Source organism: Megascapheus bottae, chromosome 17 (assembly GCF_031878675.1).
Source record: "Megascapheus bottae isolate mThoBot1 chromosome 17, mThoBot2.hap1, whole genome shotgun sequence".
Taxonomy (NCBI): domain Eukaryota; kingdom Metazoa; phylum Chordata; class Mammalia; order Rodentia; family Geomyidae; genus Megascapheus; species Megascapheus bottae.
Window position 1 is genome coordinate 13,474,717 of NC_143525.1, and position 18,515 is coordinate 13,493,231.

The following is an 18,515-nucleotide window of genomic DNA, read 5'->3' on the forward strand; positions in this document are numbered from 1 at the left end:
ACAGATTATGAGTTTTGTCATTCATTCCACTTGGTTGTCCTAAGTGGCCTGATGTGTCAGGTCATCGTTGTTTTAGTTAGAGCACGCGCATACTCATTCTCATTCTCGCAGTTTTCTGTAATGGGGGCTTGGATGAGTATATGATTCTTCTACATCTCACTCAGCAGGTGATGATCAATGCTTGCCACTCCATCTAGACTTGTCTTTACTATTAATTTATGACAACTCAGGGGGAAAATACAACAAGCCTAGTTTGGTTACAGGTACACACACAAGCTTGAATATTTCTCTGCACTGAAATGAAAATGACATATAGTTCATCACCACCGGCTACATTTTTTGTATAGCGTTATATCAGCCATAGAAATAGGACAATCTTTTAAAACTTTGGGGAGGTGATGAAGGAAATGACAACGCGTCTTGTCAAATATAAGACACACCTAAAACAAGGTGCATGTAGCAAATATCTGTCACTGCTTACACAAAAGCTCTGAGCTTGTGGCAGTTTTGCAAACTTAACCTGACTTCAGCACTTTACAACCTATTTTGTACTATGAATGTTCAATACAATTTAATATTTATAATTCATGTCCAAGGGATCTGCTCTGTGTCCACTGTTAACTGCATGAGAAAAAAAAGTATGCCAGTTCCAGTATGCCAACAAACAAGGGTCTAAATGTTTAAAAGAAAATGAAAACCAGATTATTGACTTGTTCTGTATTAGCAATGTTCTGGTACTTATAGATTTGCAATAAATTTATGGCTTCTTATTTAAAGAGTCAGACTTCTTTTTCAAAAAATCAATGTAGATCAATGTTTTATTCAATTAATGTCAGACTCAAAGAGATTGCCTTACAATCAATTATTTTTTAACTTTCTAATAAAATTGTTTAGTTCTACAAATTAGACATGTAAAGGATCTCAAGGATTACTATGGAAAATTTTTCCTGTCATTAAAAAAATAAGACAGTTGCCAGGCACTGGTAGCTCACGCCAGACATCCTGTCTCCTCAGGAGGCTGAGATCTGGGGAATAAGGTTCAAAGCCAGTCCCAGCAGGAAAGTCCATGAGACTCTTATCTTCATTTAACCATCAGAAAGCCAGAAGTGGTGCTGTGGCACCAAGTGGGAGAGCACTAGCCTTGGGAGGAAAAGCTCAGGGACAGCACCTAGACCCTGAGTTTAAGCCCCATGACCAACCCCCTTTCCCCCCCCCAAAAAAAAAAGAAAGAAAGAGGAAAAGAAAAATATTCTGAGGAGCCTGATATGGGGACTCATATGCTTATAATTAAATCCTCAGATCTCAGCCTCCTGAGCAGCTAGGATTACAGGCATGAGCCACTAGCAATGGAGTTCATTTTATTTTCAAAAGTTCACACAAGGGGCTGGGAGTGTGGCCTAGTGGTAGAGTACTTGCATGAAGCCCTAGGTTTGATTCCTCTGTACTATATACACAGCTGGAAGTGGTGTTGTGGAAGTGGTAGAACTCTTGTCTTGAGAAAGCTCAAGGACAGTGCCTGGGTCCTAAAGCTCACCCAAATGAGTTTTTCTAGCACAGATCTCCAGTTTAAAAACCATCGCTTTTAAAGTTTTAAATAGTTATGAACATTCCTTAAAAGGGCCATGTAAAGACAATTCAGGCACGTTTACAAGTATACGTTGAACTGAGACAGGCTCTTTGTCTTGTCATTAATCTAGATGCATGTGTTAAACAAGCACCAGCCGGTCCCAGAGGTAGGCTAGCTACCACATCACAGCATAAGGAGGGAAACTAGGTCCCCCTGGTGTTCAGTTTTGATAATGACTAAAAGCCCAGAATATGCAAAGTAGCAAGATAATTTGTAACTCTGGCTTCCCCAGGCAAAAATAAAATAAATTTTTTGCACCTAAAGTACTTAAGTGCCTATTGATTTCCTAGAGTGGAGATTGTACAGCCACTTTTGCTGTTCCAGAAATCTCCAAAGATTATTGCGAGAAAAACTTGAATTCTGGCCATGTGTTTCCAATAACTCAAGAAACCCAAGTATGCTTAGAACAGAAACCGGATCTAAGCTCCTCCTCTACGTTCCCACCTCCCATTCTCAGTCTCCTCCTTGCTGGCATGCAACTCTGCTTGGGCCCCTCAGGGTAGCAGGTGGGGATCAAGCAGTGTCCTGAGGGGAACTCTGAATCCTTTTCTCCAACCAATATCCTATCAGCCCTACTTTCTAAATATATCAGCTTCTCCAGAGCCTCCTTCCAAGCTGTATCACCTTGACTGGATTAGTCCACTGACTTCACTGCCACTACAAGCCACCCTGTCTTTATTTCCCACTCAGCAGCCAGAGAAGAATTCCTTTACAGTACAAGTCAGACAGAAGTCCTTAAAGATGGGCCCTGGGTGCCTGACTTTCTGTGTTGACCTCACTGGCTTTTTTTTTTCTTTTTTTTTCTTTTTTTTTTTTTTTTTTGTGCCAGTCTTGGGCCTTGAACTAGCTGCCCCTTAATTTTTCTTTCTTTCTTTCTTCTATTTATTTATTTATGTGAAAGGCTAACCCTCTATCACTTGAGCCACAGCTTCACTTCCAGCTTTTTGGTGACTAATTGGAGATGTGTCTCACTGACTTTTTTTGCCCAGGTTGTCTTTGAACCTTGATCCTCAGATCTCGGCCTCTTGAGTAGTTAGGATTGCAGGCATGAACTGCCAATACCTGGCTCCTCACTAGCTTTCTGACTGTTCCTAGAATTGTTCTTAACGGTTCTAAGCTGGAGCACTCGTGCCCTGGGCTCAGTATACCTTCATTTAGATTTATATTCGGCATAACCTTTTCCTTTGGTCACCTCAAAATGTCCTCTCTATGGAGATTTCTGAGGTTTCTGTCCATGGTCATCTCAACCTGTGGCTTTGGGCCTGTAGTAAGGCCAGACATCATGGCAGGCATGCTTGGTGGATAGCCATGACATCTCCAATTCCTGACTGGCCTACCAAAACTGTAATTTGTTTCTAATCTTTTACTCTGACGTTGTTATAAAACTATTTGACGCCTTGATTATCTGTGCTTCTACTACTCTAATATTAGGGTAGATTTTAGATTTGGTTTGGATATACTCCCACAAGGCTTTGAACAGAGAGCCTAACACATAGTAGGTGGCACTCTATTAAGTACTGAATGAATAAATTATACATGAATAAACAAACTCATTATTTCTCACTGACCTATTTTATCTATTTATGAGCATAGCTCAAAAGAGTCTGGAGTTAGTGTGACTTAGAGTAGCTGGATGTCCACAAAACACTGAAAGCACAGTGCTAGAAACCCATTGTTCTGAAATCCCAGGACAGATCTCAAAGTGCTCAGCAGAAGTAGGCTTGTTAGCCACAAGGGAGAAACACTGTCCCTGAGCAAAGACTAAATAAGAGAGGAGAAGGAAAAGTACTGGGGTAGGGATACAGATGGAGAACTAGGAGTACTGACAGATTACCCAGGCAGATTTGGGGTTCAATTTACCAGTTTTCCTTCTTTGGCAGTATTATGATTCGAACTCGGGACTTTATGCTTACTAGGCAGGCCCTCTACTACTTGAGCCACACTCCTTTGGGCTTTTTGTTATTTTTCAAATAAAGTCCTACTTTTTGCCTCTGCCTTCCTGGACATCCATCCTCCTATTTAAATTTCCCACATAGCTGGAATGACAGACATATACCACCATGCCCAACTTTTTATTGATTGAGAAAGGCTCTCAGACTTTTTGCTGTGACTGATCTGAAACTCTGATTTTCCCAATTTTTGCCTCTCAGGTAAGCCATCTCAGGTAGAGATGAGCTACTATATTTTGCTTGTTTTCCAATTTCTTGTTTGGGGGTTTTATTTGAGACAACATCTTTTTATGTAGCCATGCTGGTCTCAAACTTAAAACCCTCTTGCCTCAGTCATCAGAAGTACTGAGATTACAGATGTAAGCCATCACCTACAGAGCCCAGTGTTTTATTAACACATGGTAATTGTTCATATTTATGGGACACACCATGACATTTCAATGCATGTATGAAATGAGATCAGACCAAAGTAACTGACTTATCTCTGGGTAATCTACCTCCTCAGACATTTCTGGGTCTTATGTGTCTGTGTTGGTATGGTGGGACTGAGACTTGAACTCAGGGCCTGGGTATTGTCCCTTAGCTTTTATTCATTTGAGGCTGGTTCCCTATCACTTGAGCCACAGCTCCACTGCTAGCATTTTGGTGGATAACTGGAGATAAAATTCTCACAGACTATCCTTTCTAGACTGGCTTTGAACAATGATACTTAGATTTTAAACCTGAGTTGCTAGGATTAAGGTATGAGCTGCCTGCTATATTGATAATATTCAAAATGCTTTCTGCCATTTTCCAATATGGAATTGGTGTGTACTTTCCTGCCTTCTGCCCTGCTCATTCTCACTCTTTCCCTCGCCCCTCACACCTTTTCTCAGTGATGGGGATAGACCTTGGGACCTCAGGAATGCTAAGTAAGTCCTCTGTCATGAGTATATCCCTAGCCAGTAAATGACTGATAACGGATACAGGACTGTTTTCCCAAATACTGTAACTTTCATCTTAGTGCTAAGGCAGAAACATAGAAACTGACTTCTCTTACTCTGAGCAATTCCAGATGGCTCCACTTGATTAGAGAAGAAGTTGAAAGGAAGTTTAATCTTATAAGCCATTTTATAAACAATTTGAAAAAAAATTCAGTTTGACTTCTGGCTGTAGGTATTTTACTTTCATGAAGTCGGTATCAGGGAAAACATGACAGACTGGAAATCAGAAAAAACTTTTGAGATGGGCCCCATTCTTACCTTTGATTTAACTGCACAACACATTTACTTGGCAGACTAGCTTGACAAATGAACAAGATAATCTCCACTTCAGGAACACTTTACAAGTCACTTTGCCAAACTGAAAATGCATGAAAAGAAAAGCTCTGGCCCTTGGCAGTGAAAAAGAAGGGTAAAAAACAATCCTGCAGCTTGAAGTTACAGAACTATCACAAACTCATTGGATACTTGAGCCAGCACTTTCACTGTACTCAGACCCTTTCTACTTGAGCTTCTTCTCAGGGAAGTCTTTCTCTTCTGCCAACTCTAGTTCCATGGTTTATCTTTCTGAGCTTCTGAAATGGGGCCTGTTCCAACTGAGGTGTGCTATGGGCGAAGCATGCCAGATTTTGAAGACTTGACATGTGTAATGGTTATAAAATCTCAATATTTATACTGATTACATGTTGGAAACAGTATGGATGCACTGAATATGTCACTGAAATTAACTCTACTTGTTTCTCTGTGTGTGTGTGTGTTTGTGTGTATAGGTACTGGGGCTCGAACTTAGTACCCCAGGCTCTCACTCAGCTTGATAACAGCTGGTTTTCTACCACTTAAGCCACACCCCCAGTAAGGCATTTGCAGGTTAACTGGAAACCTGACTGGCAAGCAGTGACGATCCTCTGGGTGGCAGCTTCCTCCATAGGCATGAGCCACCAATACATGGTTTGCTTTTTATCTTGGTTTTGCATTCGCTAATTGCACTTAAAAGTTAAACTCTGACGGTGGCCTGTATTATGTTTCTTCTGGCTGGTGCTGCTCCCGGTGGAGAGCAGAAATCTAAAACTACAAAATGGGAAACTACGGCTCCAGCTTTGAGAAGAAGCTGTGGGGACCCACGGAAGCCACTCACTGCGGAGCTGCCACCTCCATCCGGATCTTCCGAGGCCAAGCTGGGTGCTGGGCTCCGCAGGGCTCGGTGCCCAGAGGGGCGTGGTCGCAGGCTTCCCGGGAAGGCGGGCGCCGGAGGCTGCGAAGGCGGGGAGGAGGAGGTTACCCGGGGTCTCCGACACCTGGGCACAACGATGCCGACTCCGCACTTCTATTCAAGGGAAAGTCCCAGCAGCCAGACGGGCGGAAACAGGTGGCGGCCACTGCAGGCCCCAAGCACGCGCGTGCGTGCGTGCTTGCGTGCGCTCTCTCCAGGCGCAATCCTGGCCAGCAGCCGCAGGCTTCCTGCGCGGGCAGGGCAGGGCAGGGCAGGGCAGGGGAGGGCAGGGCAGGGCAGGGGAGGGCCAGCTGTAGCAGTCCCCAGGCCGCTGCCTGCTTAGATTTTAGCATCTGGGATCCTAGCTGCAGAACGCTCCCGCCTCTAGGAGCACTTCAGAGTTTGCCATTTCAAAGTTAGCCACCTCAAGGGCTTGGGGCTTAAGGGGTAGGGCGCGTGCCTTGCAAGTTCGAGAACTCCAGTACTGCCACAACAGAAAAAGAAAAACCCTCTAGAGGGGAATTCATGTTTCAGACAGCAAGCTGGGGTCGGGCTAGGTGGCGCGCACACCTGGATAGTGAATTCTAGGTTACCTGGTGCGATCCTGCTAATTAGGCCCAACTGCTAATTCAGTGCTCAAAAAAGGAAACAAATGAACAAAACCAAGTGGAATGAATGCAATAGCCTGTCAGGATTAGCTATCTAGTTGTTTTTTGTTTTTTGTTTTTTTTTCTTTTTGGTAAACATGCTTAAACTGCTTGACCACCTGCATGTGGTGTTTTCTTGTTGAACCTACGTGTGGCACTGTCCTTTAAAAGCTCAGCCCCAAGGTGGAGAGTGGCCACTGCGCTGCTATTAAACTGACTTCTACTTCTGTTCATTGAGTGCTGGTGCCTCTATTGCTGAGGGGGGAGGTTCAGGGACCCCCAAATGACTGGGATATTACAGGAATCCTTGCTACTCTTCTGTTACTACCATCTCTTAAAAGTGGTTGTTTGGGGTTTCAGGGTTTTTTTAAATTATTGTTTTCTTTCCTTTTATTTATTTATTTATTTTTATTTTTTGTGGGCAGTACTGGAGTTTGAAACTAGGGCCTTGTGAACTCCAGGCAAGCATTCCACCTTTATGCTACTAATACAGACCTACAGGATTAGAGTGTCATTCCTTGAATGACAATGAATAAAAACGTACAAGAATGGAGACGGGCGTTCTGGCTCATGCCTGTATTCCTAGCTACTCAGGAGGCTGAGATCTGAGGATCATGGTTCAAAGTCAGCCCAGACACTAAAGTCCATGAGACTCTTACTTCCAATTAACCACCAGAAAATGGGAAGTGGCACTGTGGCTCAGTGGTAGAGAGCTAGCCTTAAGCTGAAGAGCTCCAGGACAGTGCCTATGCCCAGAGTTCAAGCCCCACAACCCACCAAAAAAAATGTACAAGACTAGGCCATAAAATTCATTATTTAGTAGGAGAAAACTGGGGGAAAGCAAAGAAACGGGTAACATTGTCTAAAAAAAGAAATGTATGCTCTTTACCTGACTTAAGAAATGGTATCCCCTCTGTACAGCACCTTAATAATAATAAAACTATTTTCAGTACGTTATTCAAAGAAGAAATAAAACACAAACAAAATCCGTAAAATCCTGTGCTCCATCTGGTGCTTCTCAGGGTTAAAATGATCAACTTTCTCTTTCCATTTAATTTTAATAGCAGACCATTTTTTTTTTCTTGTTTGTTGTTTCTTTGAGACAGGGTTACCCGACATAACCCAGACTGGCCTGGGGACTCACTAAGTCACTAAGTCCCCCTGCCTCATGCTATGGAGTGTACACCATGCCTGGCTGGTTTCAAACCAACATTTGTCTAACATAAGTGAGTGAGGGCAATGGGAAAGACACATGAATGGAGGGAGAAAGAGTGAGCACGTACAGTCACTATAGTCCATGTATATTATGTAAATGATGAATTATGTAACTTGAGGGCAGAAATAGGATGGGAGAAAATGGGAGAATGATGGAAGGGGTGACACTGACCAAGATACACTGTACTCATAACCTGGCTTGTGGAATTGAAACCCCTTGTACTGCTTAATAAAAAAAAAAAATAGGGCCGGGAGTTTGGCCTAGTGGTTAAAGTGCTTGCCTAGCATGCATGAAGACCCGGATTCGATTCCTCGGTACCACACACAGAAAAAAAAGCCAGAAGTGGAGCTGAGGCTCAAGTGGTAGAGCTCTAGCCTTGAGAAAGTCCAAGGACAGTGCTCAGGCCCTGAGCTCAAGCCCAGGACTGGCAAAAAAAAAAAAAAAAAAAAAAAAAAAGAATAGGGCTGGGAGTCTGGCCTAATGGTAGACTGCTTGCCTAGCATGCACGAAGACCCGGGTTCGATTCCTCAGTACCACATACGTAGCAAAAAGCCAGAAGTGGTGCTGTGGCTCAAGTGGTAGAGCCCTAGCCTTGAGAAAAATCCAGGGACAGTGGTCAGGCCCTGAGCCCAAGCCCAGGACTGGCAAAATAAATAAATAAATAAAGACATCTGAAAAAATAATTTAAAGTTTAATCAAATAAGAACATAGAACCTAAAGGAAAACATTAAGTATAAACTCTGCTTCCCAACATACCTGTGGAGGTAACAATGGTGAAAGCATTTTGGTTTCAAAGTACAAGGAAAAAAAAGAAAACCAATTATCCTCAAGTGGTAGAGCTCTAGCCTTGAAAAAGCCCAAGAATGATGCTCAGGCCCTGAGTTCAAGGCCCAGGACTGGCGGGGAAAAAAAAGTATCATTTATAGTCTGTGTGTGCAAGCACACACACACACAGACACACATACATGTGCATACAGATTCTGGGATCTAAACTCAGGGCCAAGCAGAAATGCTTGGCATTTTCTGCTCAAAGCTGGCACTGTACTAATTGAGCCACACCTCCACTTCTGGCTCTCTAGTGGTTGACTCAGGTATGTCTACCTGGTCTGGTTTTGAACCATAACCCTCAAACCTCAGCCTCCTGAGGATTTCAAGCCACCAGAACCTGGCTCTTACAATTTTGAGAGGGAGTCATACTTTAAGCTACTAAAATTTGACACAAGTTATTGCTTTTTTTTTTAGAGCCAAGACAATAAAAAGCAAAGAAAGGGTAGGAAATACAGAAAAAGAGGGGTAGAGAATGAAAGACTGGAGCCTATGGAATTTCCTAATGCTGACTCAGCTGAGCCTCATGAGGGACCGCATCTCTTCTACAAACAAAAGCCACCCCTGCAAGGCTGTTGGTTTATTCCTTGAGACATATATAGAGCTATTTTTAAAGTATTTATTTATGTATTAGTAATAGCTATTACTAATCCTAGCTTTCTTGTGAGACATAAACAGTGTAAAATAGAAATGATGTGCTTACTTGCCCCAGACCAAGCTAGTAAGATAAAAGAATTTTTACTGCCATGAGTCTCCTTTCAGTCCTGCTACTTAAAAGAAGGTTCTATTCTGTTAGACGTTGCACAGAATGGGAAAATGGTTTTTTCCCAATAAGGACTCCAGCCAAATAAAAGTAATATGCAAGGATTGGTTTAATTACTCCTTATTTTGGAGAACAGCAATGCATTTTATCACCCACTCTCTCCATTCCTTAAAGGCTTCCACTGGTTTCGGCGTGCTCACAGCACTTTCACAGCTGGGCTTTGAAACTGATGTGTCGGTACAGTCCTCATCGATCCACCTCACCAGTGCCTGGAAAGACAGAAAACTTTCACATTTGATTTGCTTATCTTTTGTTTTTTTTCTTCAAAATTTTGTGCTGGTACTAGGGATTGAACTCAGAGCCTGGATACTGTTCCTTAGCTTTTTTGCTGAAGGCTCTATCATTTGAGCCATAGCCACCCTTCAGCTTTTTGCTGGTTCATTGGAGATAAGAGTCTGACAGACTTTCCTACCGGGGCTGGCTTGCAACCAGGTTCCTCAGATCTCAGCCTCCTAAGTAGCTACGATTACAGGCATGAGCCACTGGCATCTGGTTAAATACACACATAACACAATGCTAACCAAGAAAAGAACATTGGCATCGGTGCCAATAGGTGCACTATTACCTGTATTACTTCATGAAGATTCTGAATTTGATCAAGATTGCCATGAATGTAAGATAGCACTAATGACATCTGAGTGAAATACACAGACTATACATGTCTACAAAAATATCAGAGGAAAAAAGATGGGAAGTAAATACACTATTCTTTCACTATTTATTTTCAGATGGCAGCATAATAATAGCTTTATTTCCTCTACTTATTAAATACTCCATAAGGTGTTATACCATACTTTTAGTTTAACGTGCATGTGAGTGAACACAAAGGCTTGGAGAGACATGTATGCAAGGAGAAACGTGTATACTTTCTTTGTGGCAGGACTATGGTTGGAACTTAGGACCTCACACTTGGCTGAACCATGGCTGAACCACACTTCCATCCCTGGATGTAGATGTTTAAGTCCACACACATAAATGTACACTGATGTGGGCCCCGGGAGCTTGGCCAGCCTAGTGGTAGAGTGCTTGCCTCACATGCTACCCAGGTTCGTGTCCTTGATCCCACATACATAGAAAAACCTGAGAAAGCCCAAAGACAGTGCTCAGGCCTTGAGTTCAAGCCCCAGAACTGGCAAAAAAAAAAAAAGGTATACTGATGTGTATGTGGACACACATGTATACATATGTAAATTACTTTTCTTCTTTTCTCTGAAAGGGAATCATTCCCTCCTCATAATGGACATATTTGGAAAAATAAAACACATACACACATTTATATGACTTACAAAAATGAACTTGGCTATAAATATCAATATTTATTTTCTCTTGCAATATCAATCTCTCCTGCCCTAAAAGATGAGAAATAAACTGTCACCATTAGCCACTGAGCTATAAGTGAGACAGTCAAGATAAAAGTTTTTAAGAGAGGTGATTCTTAGCCTTAAAAAAAACCCCACAACTTCCTGCTTGTCCCTACAATGATTTCCTCTGATAAATCATCACCCTAAAGGACTTAATAGAACATGTTACTTTGCTACTTAAAGAACCACTTACCTCCTGTCAACTCCAAAAATTTACCTTGTATCTTTCTACAATACTGAAGCCAAGAGCACACTGTAACTTGCGCAAGCAGATAGGGCAATAGTTTAGAGGACGCCGATCAGCTTCTTCCAAGTGGTTGGAGCCTTGCATTAGACACGCGAGCCACTGGCAGTGCCTTAGTCCAAATATGTGTCCAATCTCATGGGTTAAAGTCTGCAAGACATTCAAATACATTACCCTCATCATCAAGTTACCTATCACATTTCTTGCTTTTCCAAGAAACAGATTTACTGGAATTAACTCAGTTTCAGATCTCCAAAGACTTATTAATCCATCATTTCCTAAATGTCCCAAAGCCTTATTTGGTTTCCTTAACATACTCTGGACCAGGCTTTCTCCTTCCATATTGGTGACATGGTGGATGGTTAATGTCATCTGGAGGGAGCTGTCCTAGGTGTTGTGGGAAGCTTTCCAGCATTCCTGGCCTCTACCCATTAGATGGTAGGAGAACCCTCCTCAACTGTGGCCATGGAAAATGTCTCCAGACCTTGACAGATGACCCCTGGGTGGTAAACTCACCCTAGGCTGAGAACATTTATCTCTAGATCAGTAGGTCACTTGTAATAGTTCAGATCCTGGCTCTTTCCCTCACCTCCCTCTCCCCCCTCCAGCTGAGAGGAAGGGGCGGGGCTTGATCTGCATGGTAATAAGGAGACTCTAGGAACATAGTTTGAACTAAGGGGCTTATTTCTCAAACCCCAATAAACAGTTCTGGGGAAAGCAGAACGTTTCAAGCTATGAAACAAAGGGAAAAATGAGGGACAGACTTTCCAAAGAGTTGCAGGCTTGGTGGGGAGTGTTAGGAAGTATCACAGTTCTCCCTGAGAGCCAGAAAAACCTCTTCGGGAAGGCAATTTTGCTCAGTAGTTGTGGCAGCCTACATGAGAATACCAGAATCCAAGAATAATTAACTGTGAGGACAAGGGAGCAACCCAGTATGCTTATGGTAGCAGGACCAATCTCACACCAGTATTATAAATTTTGTTGTAAAGGCATCCAGTTAAAATTCTGTCTTCTTTTAAATTTCAGTCTAGCAATAGCAATCAAAAGTATACAACTGATCTAAACTCACTTATACACCTCAAAGACTGGTAGTATATGCCTTAAACAATAAGATATCTCTTTCTCATTATTTAGTTAGTTAATTATCAGTTATAGGGCTTGAACTCTGGGCCTGGGTGCTGTCCCTGAGTTCTTCAGCTCAAGGCTACCGCCCTACCCCTTGAGCCACACCACTACTTCTGCTTTTCTAGTGGTCAATTGGAGATAAAGAGTCTTACAGTCTTTAGTGCCCTGGCTAGTTTTGAACCATGATCCTCAGATCTCAGCCTCCTGAGTAGCTAGATTATAGGTGTGAGCCACCACACCTGGCTCTCATTTTTTTTTAATGTTCTTGTAGTATTTTTACACAACTTACCTTACAGGATCGCAGCAGCAACACACTAGTGATCTCAGGGACATAGTAGTTATTAAAGATGGAATAGTCACTGGAAGATACTCTCTTAGGCTTCTTCACCTTGCCTTTGTAGTGTGAGCTATAGAAATCTCTGCAATATCTGGCGAAGCTGAATATTCCCACACCTATGAAAGGGACAGCAACCACAAGTAGAGGGTGAGATTCCTGCAGGAAGGTGCTCAGAGTGCACCTCTGTACTAGTATTCACAGCATCTAATACAATTAGGGTTTGCCAACATAAAGAGGACTTCCCCCGCCAGGTCTCCCTATCAGAATCTTCACCTGCTACCCAATTTGCCTTCCTCTAATGGATGGTCAAAATGAAAAATTTCAAGTCCAGTGCCAGTGGCTCACACCTATATTGCTAGCTATTTGCCCGCAGGTAGGGGAGTGGGAATTGCTGAGAACAGGAAGAGTACTGGCTCGAGGCTAGTGTAGGCAGAAAACGTCACTTCTTAACTCATCACTAGATCCAGCAGCCTGGGCCTATCATGGTGAGCCAAGTGGAAAGCTGAGGTCAGGAAGACAGAAGTTCCAGGCCAGGGCAGAAAAGTCCATAAGATGTCATCTCCGCAAGATGGTGCACACCTGTAATCCTCACAACTACCCAAAGCCTAAGGTAGGAAGACTGCAGTCCAGGTGTGTGTCTGGATGGGAAGGAAGACCCCATTCTAAAAATAACCAGTGAAAAATAAGGCTGGAGGAGTGGGTCAGCAGTAAAGTGTCAACCTAGCCAAGGGCCTTTAGACTCCAGTACTACCACCCTGCCCCCCAAAGAAGTTCTTTGGGTTTGTTTTTTTTTTCCAAAAGCACTCCAAATGGAGTCATGAAATAATCCCATGAACATAGCCATGATTTTCACCTGCAGAAACACAGCACACAGATCTCTGCTTCATTCATGTCAGCAAGGGTTGCTGGCTTCCTCTCATGCCCCACCCTTGGCCCCTGATATCTCAAAATTATGGTTTGGAGCACAACTTTTTTGAGCAATTACCTCCTCACTCTTTTGTAAAAGTACAGCACAATTCTATTTTATGGCTGGTGTCCGGTGACCAGAATAAACACTCTGGCCACTGACTTCCTGTGTAACATTTACAGTTCTATCTACCATCTCTGCCTACCCAGAGAGCACAGCTTGCTGCATAACTCACTGTGGGGGACTGTTGTATAACAAGACTTGTTTACATTATCACTTTTATTTATGCCACCCTTTCAGCCCTTTCATCATGTTTCGTTTTGCTTTGCAGTGTTGGGGATAGAATCCAGAGCCCTGCTCAAGCTAATCAAGGACTCTACCCCTGTATTCTTGGCCCCTGAAACTTTTTTGGGGGCGGGGGGGGGTAAGGAAATAAACTCAGAGGAAGTTTATCCAATGCAATTTGATTCTGAAGAATGTTCCTCACCTCATTCTCAGCATGTGAGAGGTGAAATTTAAGGAAAGACACTATTCTGGAAGTTAAGGGGAAAAAAAAACTACATTGAATCACATACTTGCTTCAAGTGACTTCCCTTGCCAAACAACTGTGAGACTACTTTATGTAACAGTATTATTAGCAAAAGTATGCCTTCTGTTTCCTACAAACAGATGACCACTTTACTAGTAATATATACTTCTCAATTTTAAAATATCCATCTTTAAACTTGAAGAAAACCAGGTTACCTGTGGTATGACACTGTCTCACTGCATCTCGGAGCTACCCTGCAACTTTACCACGTCTTATCTTCTGCCATAAAATCTTTTAAAACTTACCCCTATCTCTCAAAAAAGAAGTTGTAAATAGAAATAGATGTATCCTGGCCTCCTCGAAGGTGTAAGATAAACTAGCTAGCAATAGCCAAATTGGATCTGAGCATTCTCCCTTAGTTTTTCCACTCAAGGCTGGTGCTCTACCACTTGAGCCACATCTCCACTTTCATGTTTTTGTTGATTAACTGAAAGTTAAGCGTCTCTGGGGCTTTCCTGCTCAGGCTGGCTTTGAACTACAATCCTCAGATCTCAGCCTCCTTAGTAACTAGGATTACAGGCATGAGCCACCAGTGCTTGGCCTTGAAGTGATTATTACCAGGTTAGCAACCGAAGGAGGAACTTCTAGCTAAAAGTTAGCAAGAGAAAAATGCCCCAATCTCCAAGACAGCCTGTTGATAGGGTCATGGCAGGGGAACTGCCTGTATGAATCTCATGTGAAACAGGTGACATTCCTCAGGGTCACACAGGGAAAAACCCACATCAGAGTCTCTGGAGAATTCTACTTCTCATAATGGAATGAACAGCCCTTCATTGTAAATACCATACAGTTTTAAATATCAAAGCTATCATTGGCTAAAATGCTTTCCCTTTTAATATCTTCAAATAGTCTCACATTACAGATGTTTCTACCATCAAACAATGTCAAAAAGGAGTACCATCTGTCAAGGATGCCTGTCCAAAGACAAAGTTCCAGGAGTCCCTGGGGTAAAGATCTATCATTGTTACCCCCACAACACAGAAGGCATCTTCCCTTTTCTTCTTTTTTAAGAACTTCAGGATATGTCCTATTTTAAAGAGAAATGTATATATGTTTGCATATGTCATATATGAATTTCCTTTGCTCATTTCAGCTGTAAAGTTGCTGTATTCACCTGCGTGAATCTGTAGGTTCTGTGTGTGATCATTGACTCGAAAGGAACACCTCGTGGCAGAAACAGACACCGGTTCTAGGAGTTTCACTGTCAGGCCATAGAAAAATGCTTCACAGTAGCCCTTCAGCCATTTAATATATTCTTCACTGATAACTCTGGTGTTTGCCAGAGATCCTATAATAGTAGAGACATTTTTAGGACTTTACAATGAACTAGTAATTCGGTATTTTAAGCACAACAATCTCTGTTTTCCAACAGTCAGTTACTGATGACAAAATGTTCATTTTTAAGTCGGTTTGGTATGAAACGTCTTCAATGAACATCATAATACATGAAAATATCACAATGAAACGTCACATAGGCAGAATTGGTAGAATCATATCATAATGTAAAACGTTCATAAGTAATAGACTGCTTGCCTCGCATGGACAAGGTCCAAAACTCTAAAACAAAAAATCTAACTCTAAAAAGAAAAAAAATCAACCACTTAAACCAGGTCTAATGACACATGACTATAACCCAAATACGTGGGAGGAAGAAGGAGGAGGATCTGGGGTTTGAGGCTAGCATGAACTATATACAGTTTAAGGTGAGGCCAGAATGGGCTATACAAGACCTTGCCTCCACTTGAATCAGGGCAACAACCCAAAAGATCTCTGACCACAGCCCCACTGCAAAGATAAACCACACGAAACCATACCTATAGACTGTATATAAATAGTGTGCTTTTCTGGAGTTGGTGTCTTTCTGTAGGCATCACTGAAAAACTGTTCAAAGTCCTGGGGAACCTCAGGGTGGGTGATAATCCAATCTGACTGTGATTGCACGGTAATGGGTTTAAAGAGATCACTGGCTGGCTGGAAAGCTTCATTCATTAAGTGTCGTTCCCCAGCATCTAGTTTCTCATACTGTGACACAAGCACTGGGTTCTTTGAGATAAGGGCTGTTTTTAGTGTTTGTTCAGAGTGCTGAACTACATGCATCTGCAAAAAAAAAAAAAAAGGTAGGTAAAAATGCATATCCATATTGGGGACTTTTACTTATTTGCTAGGCACATTTCTCATTTCTCCCTAGACTGGTATGATTGCTAAATATCTTAGACTAGTCAAATTTATAGAGTGTTTCTCTACTTTCAGTTTCCAATGCACTGAAAACCATTATATCCAATCCTCATACCGAATCTGTTTCTCTTATAAAAACTAATGGTAAACTAAGGTGGTAGTGCATACTTGTAATTCCAGTACTCCGAAGACTGAGACAGGGTTATCACGAGTTCCAGACCAAGTTCCACAGTGTGAGACTGTCTCAAAATTCAAGCTAAAACACCCAACCAAAGGAGCAAACAGAACCTACTGGTGTCCTAATATTTGATGTCGCTCTGTCATATGGGCAATAACCATGATGATGTGAGGTGACTCACTAGAGCCTGAAATAAACTCATTGTTTCCAATGTGACTCAGAGATAGTCAACATCAAACATAAAGAGAATTCATCTAAGTACTTCTGTAACTTAGCTGCAGGCAAACAAGCTGACAGCCACCTCAGTTATGACACTCTAGGATGTCTAATTAAAAGCCAGACTCACAGTGACAGTTGTCTTCCACTCACTTTGTGTTCCTATGTAGAACTTTCATCCTTCAGTTGAGTGCATCAGAGATGTAATATCAGGAGGCTTTCTGACTTGGAAAAGAAAACAATTGAGTATCTCTGTCTCCATCCTCTCAGACTTTCTGATTCTCTAGTGTTTTTTGTTTTTAGTTTAGTGAGGTGAGAACTGACAGGAAAAGTGAAGCTGATGTTTTGTTCTCTGGAATCACCCTCATTACTACATATCTGGGGTAAACTATGACTTTTTTTGCACTGGTAATATAGCTTGAATTCAGGGCCTCACTTGCTTGGCTTTCTCCGCTCAAGACTGGCACTTTAACATTTGAGCCATAGCTCCCATTTCCAGCTTTCTGGTGGTTTCCTGGAAATATGAGTCTCACGGATTTGTCTGCTTTGGCTGGCTTGGCACCCTAATCCAAATCCTCTGATCTCAACCTCCTGAGTATAGGCAAGAGCCACTGGCATGAGAAAAAAAAAAAATCTGATTTCTATGGAATAGTACTATAAAGCAAAGTGCTCTCTTCTAGTCCACCTACCTTTATAAAGGAGGAAGGTTCCATTGAAATTTTTCCCTTATAAGGGCTAGCATGTTCAGGTAAGTGTTGTGGAGGACTAAGTTTGGAAAGGCAGTGTGAAAGGTCAGGAGGCTTACATGTCCAGGTCTAACACGGGTGGAGGCGCTAAAGAGGGGCAGAAGAGGCAACAAGGTCACCACAGTGAGGGGATGAGAGGGGAACGGGAATGTTGTGCCCTAAAACCAGAAAGATCCCAGGAAACAGAATTTGGTCCCCCAGCTGGTTGCCTATAGCAACTCGCACTCCGGGCTCGGCTCAGGTGTGACCCAGTCCCAGGGGTGGGGCCTCCCTGGGGACTCTCGGTTGGCCTTTCCCTCCTCTCCTGGGACCTTATAAACTAAGGCCGGCCTAGTGCCGGGTGACACCCCGCCCCCGCGGTCCTCGCAGCTTCCGCTGCAGCCTCCCCTCCCACATCCGCATCCTTCCCTACCGACCGCGACCGCTCCTACCCCCCCGCCCCGTCCTCTCCAACTGGGCTGTCCTACCCTGACAGCCCCATTGCACCAACCTCACCCGGACAGGCCTCGCCTGGGCGCCGCCCTCCCGCCAACAGCTATCAGACTCCCGCCTCCCGGTGCCGCCTCTGGGCGCGTGCGCCCCTCTGGCCCCGCCCACGAGCGCCTCCGCGCCCTTTCGGAGTTAGCCCCGCCCCCTCCAGGCCCCGCCCTCCGCTAGAGTTGTGCCCATTGGGCAATCCCACTGGCCCCGCCCTGGTCGCGTCACGCCTCCATGTCACGCCTCTTCGCCTTGCGGGTGGCGCGCGGCCGCGGCACCGCGCGGGGAGCTCGAGCTCGCGCTCTCCCAGAGCGGCTGCTGACGGAAGGGAGACCAGGTACCCAAACCTGCCCTCCCACGTCCTCGCCTTCTTTCTTCCCCGCTTGCCCGGGAGGGGGCGCCGCGGCCCGGGTTCCCGCTGGCCGCGCCGAGTCCCTAGGCAAGCTGGGGCTCAGCCACCTGCGGCGGAGGCCGCATTTCCTCTCGGGACCGCCGGGACTGCCCAGCCGTGGTTTCGCAGAGCTCCGGGACTTGAGTCAGTGTGTAACCACCGCGTCAAAAATAAGTCATCCGCGACCGCGGGTTGACGCCGAGCGGGGCCCCTCATTTGGTTAGCGGCCTGCTCGCGCCGCGGGCCGTTGTGGCTGGGCTGTATGGGTCTGTGGCCTGTAAGGCAGGCCTGCAACCTGCGGCCGACGGGTCCCCGGAAACTTAAGCTCTGACCCCAAGGGAATCCTACAGCCCCGAGAAGTTGAGCGAATCAAAGCCCAGGATCCCCTCATCAACCCCACTACCACTAACCTACCCGACAGCCCTTCATGCAGCCCACCTGCCGAGCGTCAGACACCACGGTTCACCAGGCCAGCACACTCAGCCTTGGAAC

The 18,515-nt window shown here is 43.9% G+C and overlaps 1 protein-coding gene across 13 annotated transcripts; it reads right to left on the minus strand.

Moving 5' to 3' along the window:
• Positions 1–9,308: 9,308 nt before the first annotated feature.
• Amz2 (archaelysin family metallopeptidase 2) lies at positions 9,309–17,753 on the minus strand. 13 transcript variants are annotated; one of them, XM_090349871.1, is made up of 10 exons: positions 17,646–17,748; positions 17,099–17,242; positions 16,563–16,630; positions 15,655–15,937; positions 14,955–15,128; positions 14,739–14,867; positions 12,297–12,460; positions 10,856–11,032; positions 10,564–10,626; positions 9,309–9,486 (listed from the first exon to the last, which is right to left on the minus strand). In XM_090349871.1, exons 4-9 carry the CDS (start codon positions 15,935–15,937, stop codon positions 10,612–10,614), a joined length of 942 nt encoding a protein of 313 aa, XP_090205997.1. In that variant the 5' UTR covers positions 16,563–16,630; positions 17,099–17,242; positions 17,646–17,748; the 3' UTR covers positions 9,309–9,486; positions 10,564–10,611. The 13 variants fall into 13 exon arrangements, with proteins under 13 accessions (XP_090205997.1, XP_090205985.1, XP_090205984.1 ...); XM_090349859.1 differs by lacking the exon at positions 10,564–10,626 and having other exon boundaries at positions 17,651–17,753; XM_090349858.1 differs by lacking the exon at positions 10,564–10,626.
• Between the last annotated feature and the right edge of the window lie 762 nt (positions 17,754–18,515).

Coding starts and splice junctions, on each gene's coding strand:
- Amz2 (XM_090349859.1), bottom strand. CDS start 15,937: ATGCATGTAGTTCAGCACTCTGAACAAACACTAAAAACAGCCCTTATC. Junction 15,129..15,654: donor TATTTATATACAGTCTATAG/GTATGGTTTCGT, acceptor CTACTATTATAG/GATCTCTGGCAAACACCAGA. Junction 14,868..14,954: donor GAACCTACAGATTCACGCAG/GTGAATACAGCA, acceptor TCTTTAAAATAG/GACATATCCTGAAGTTCTTA.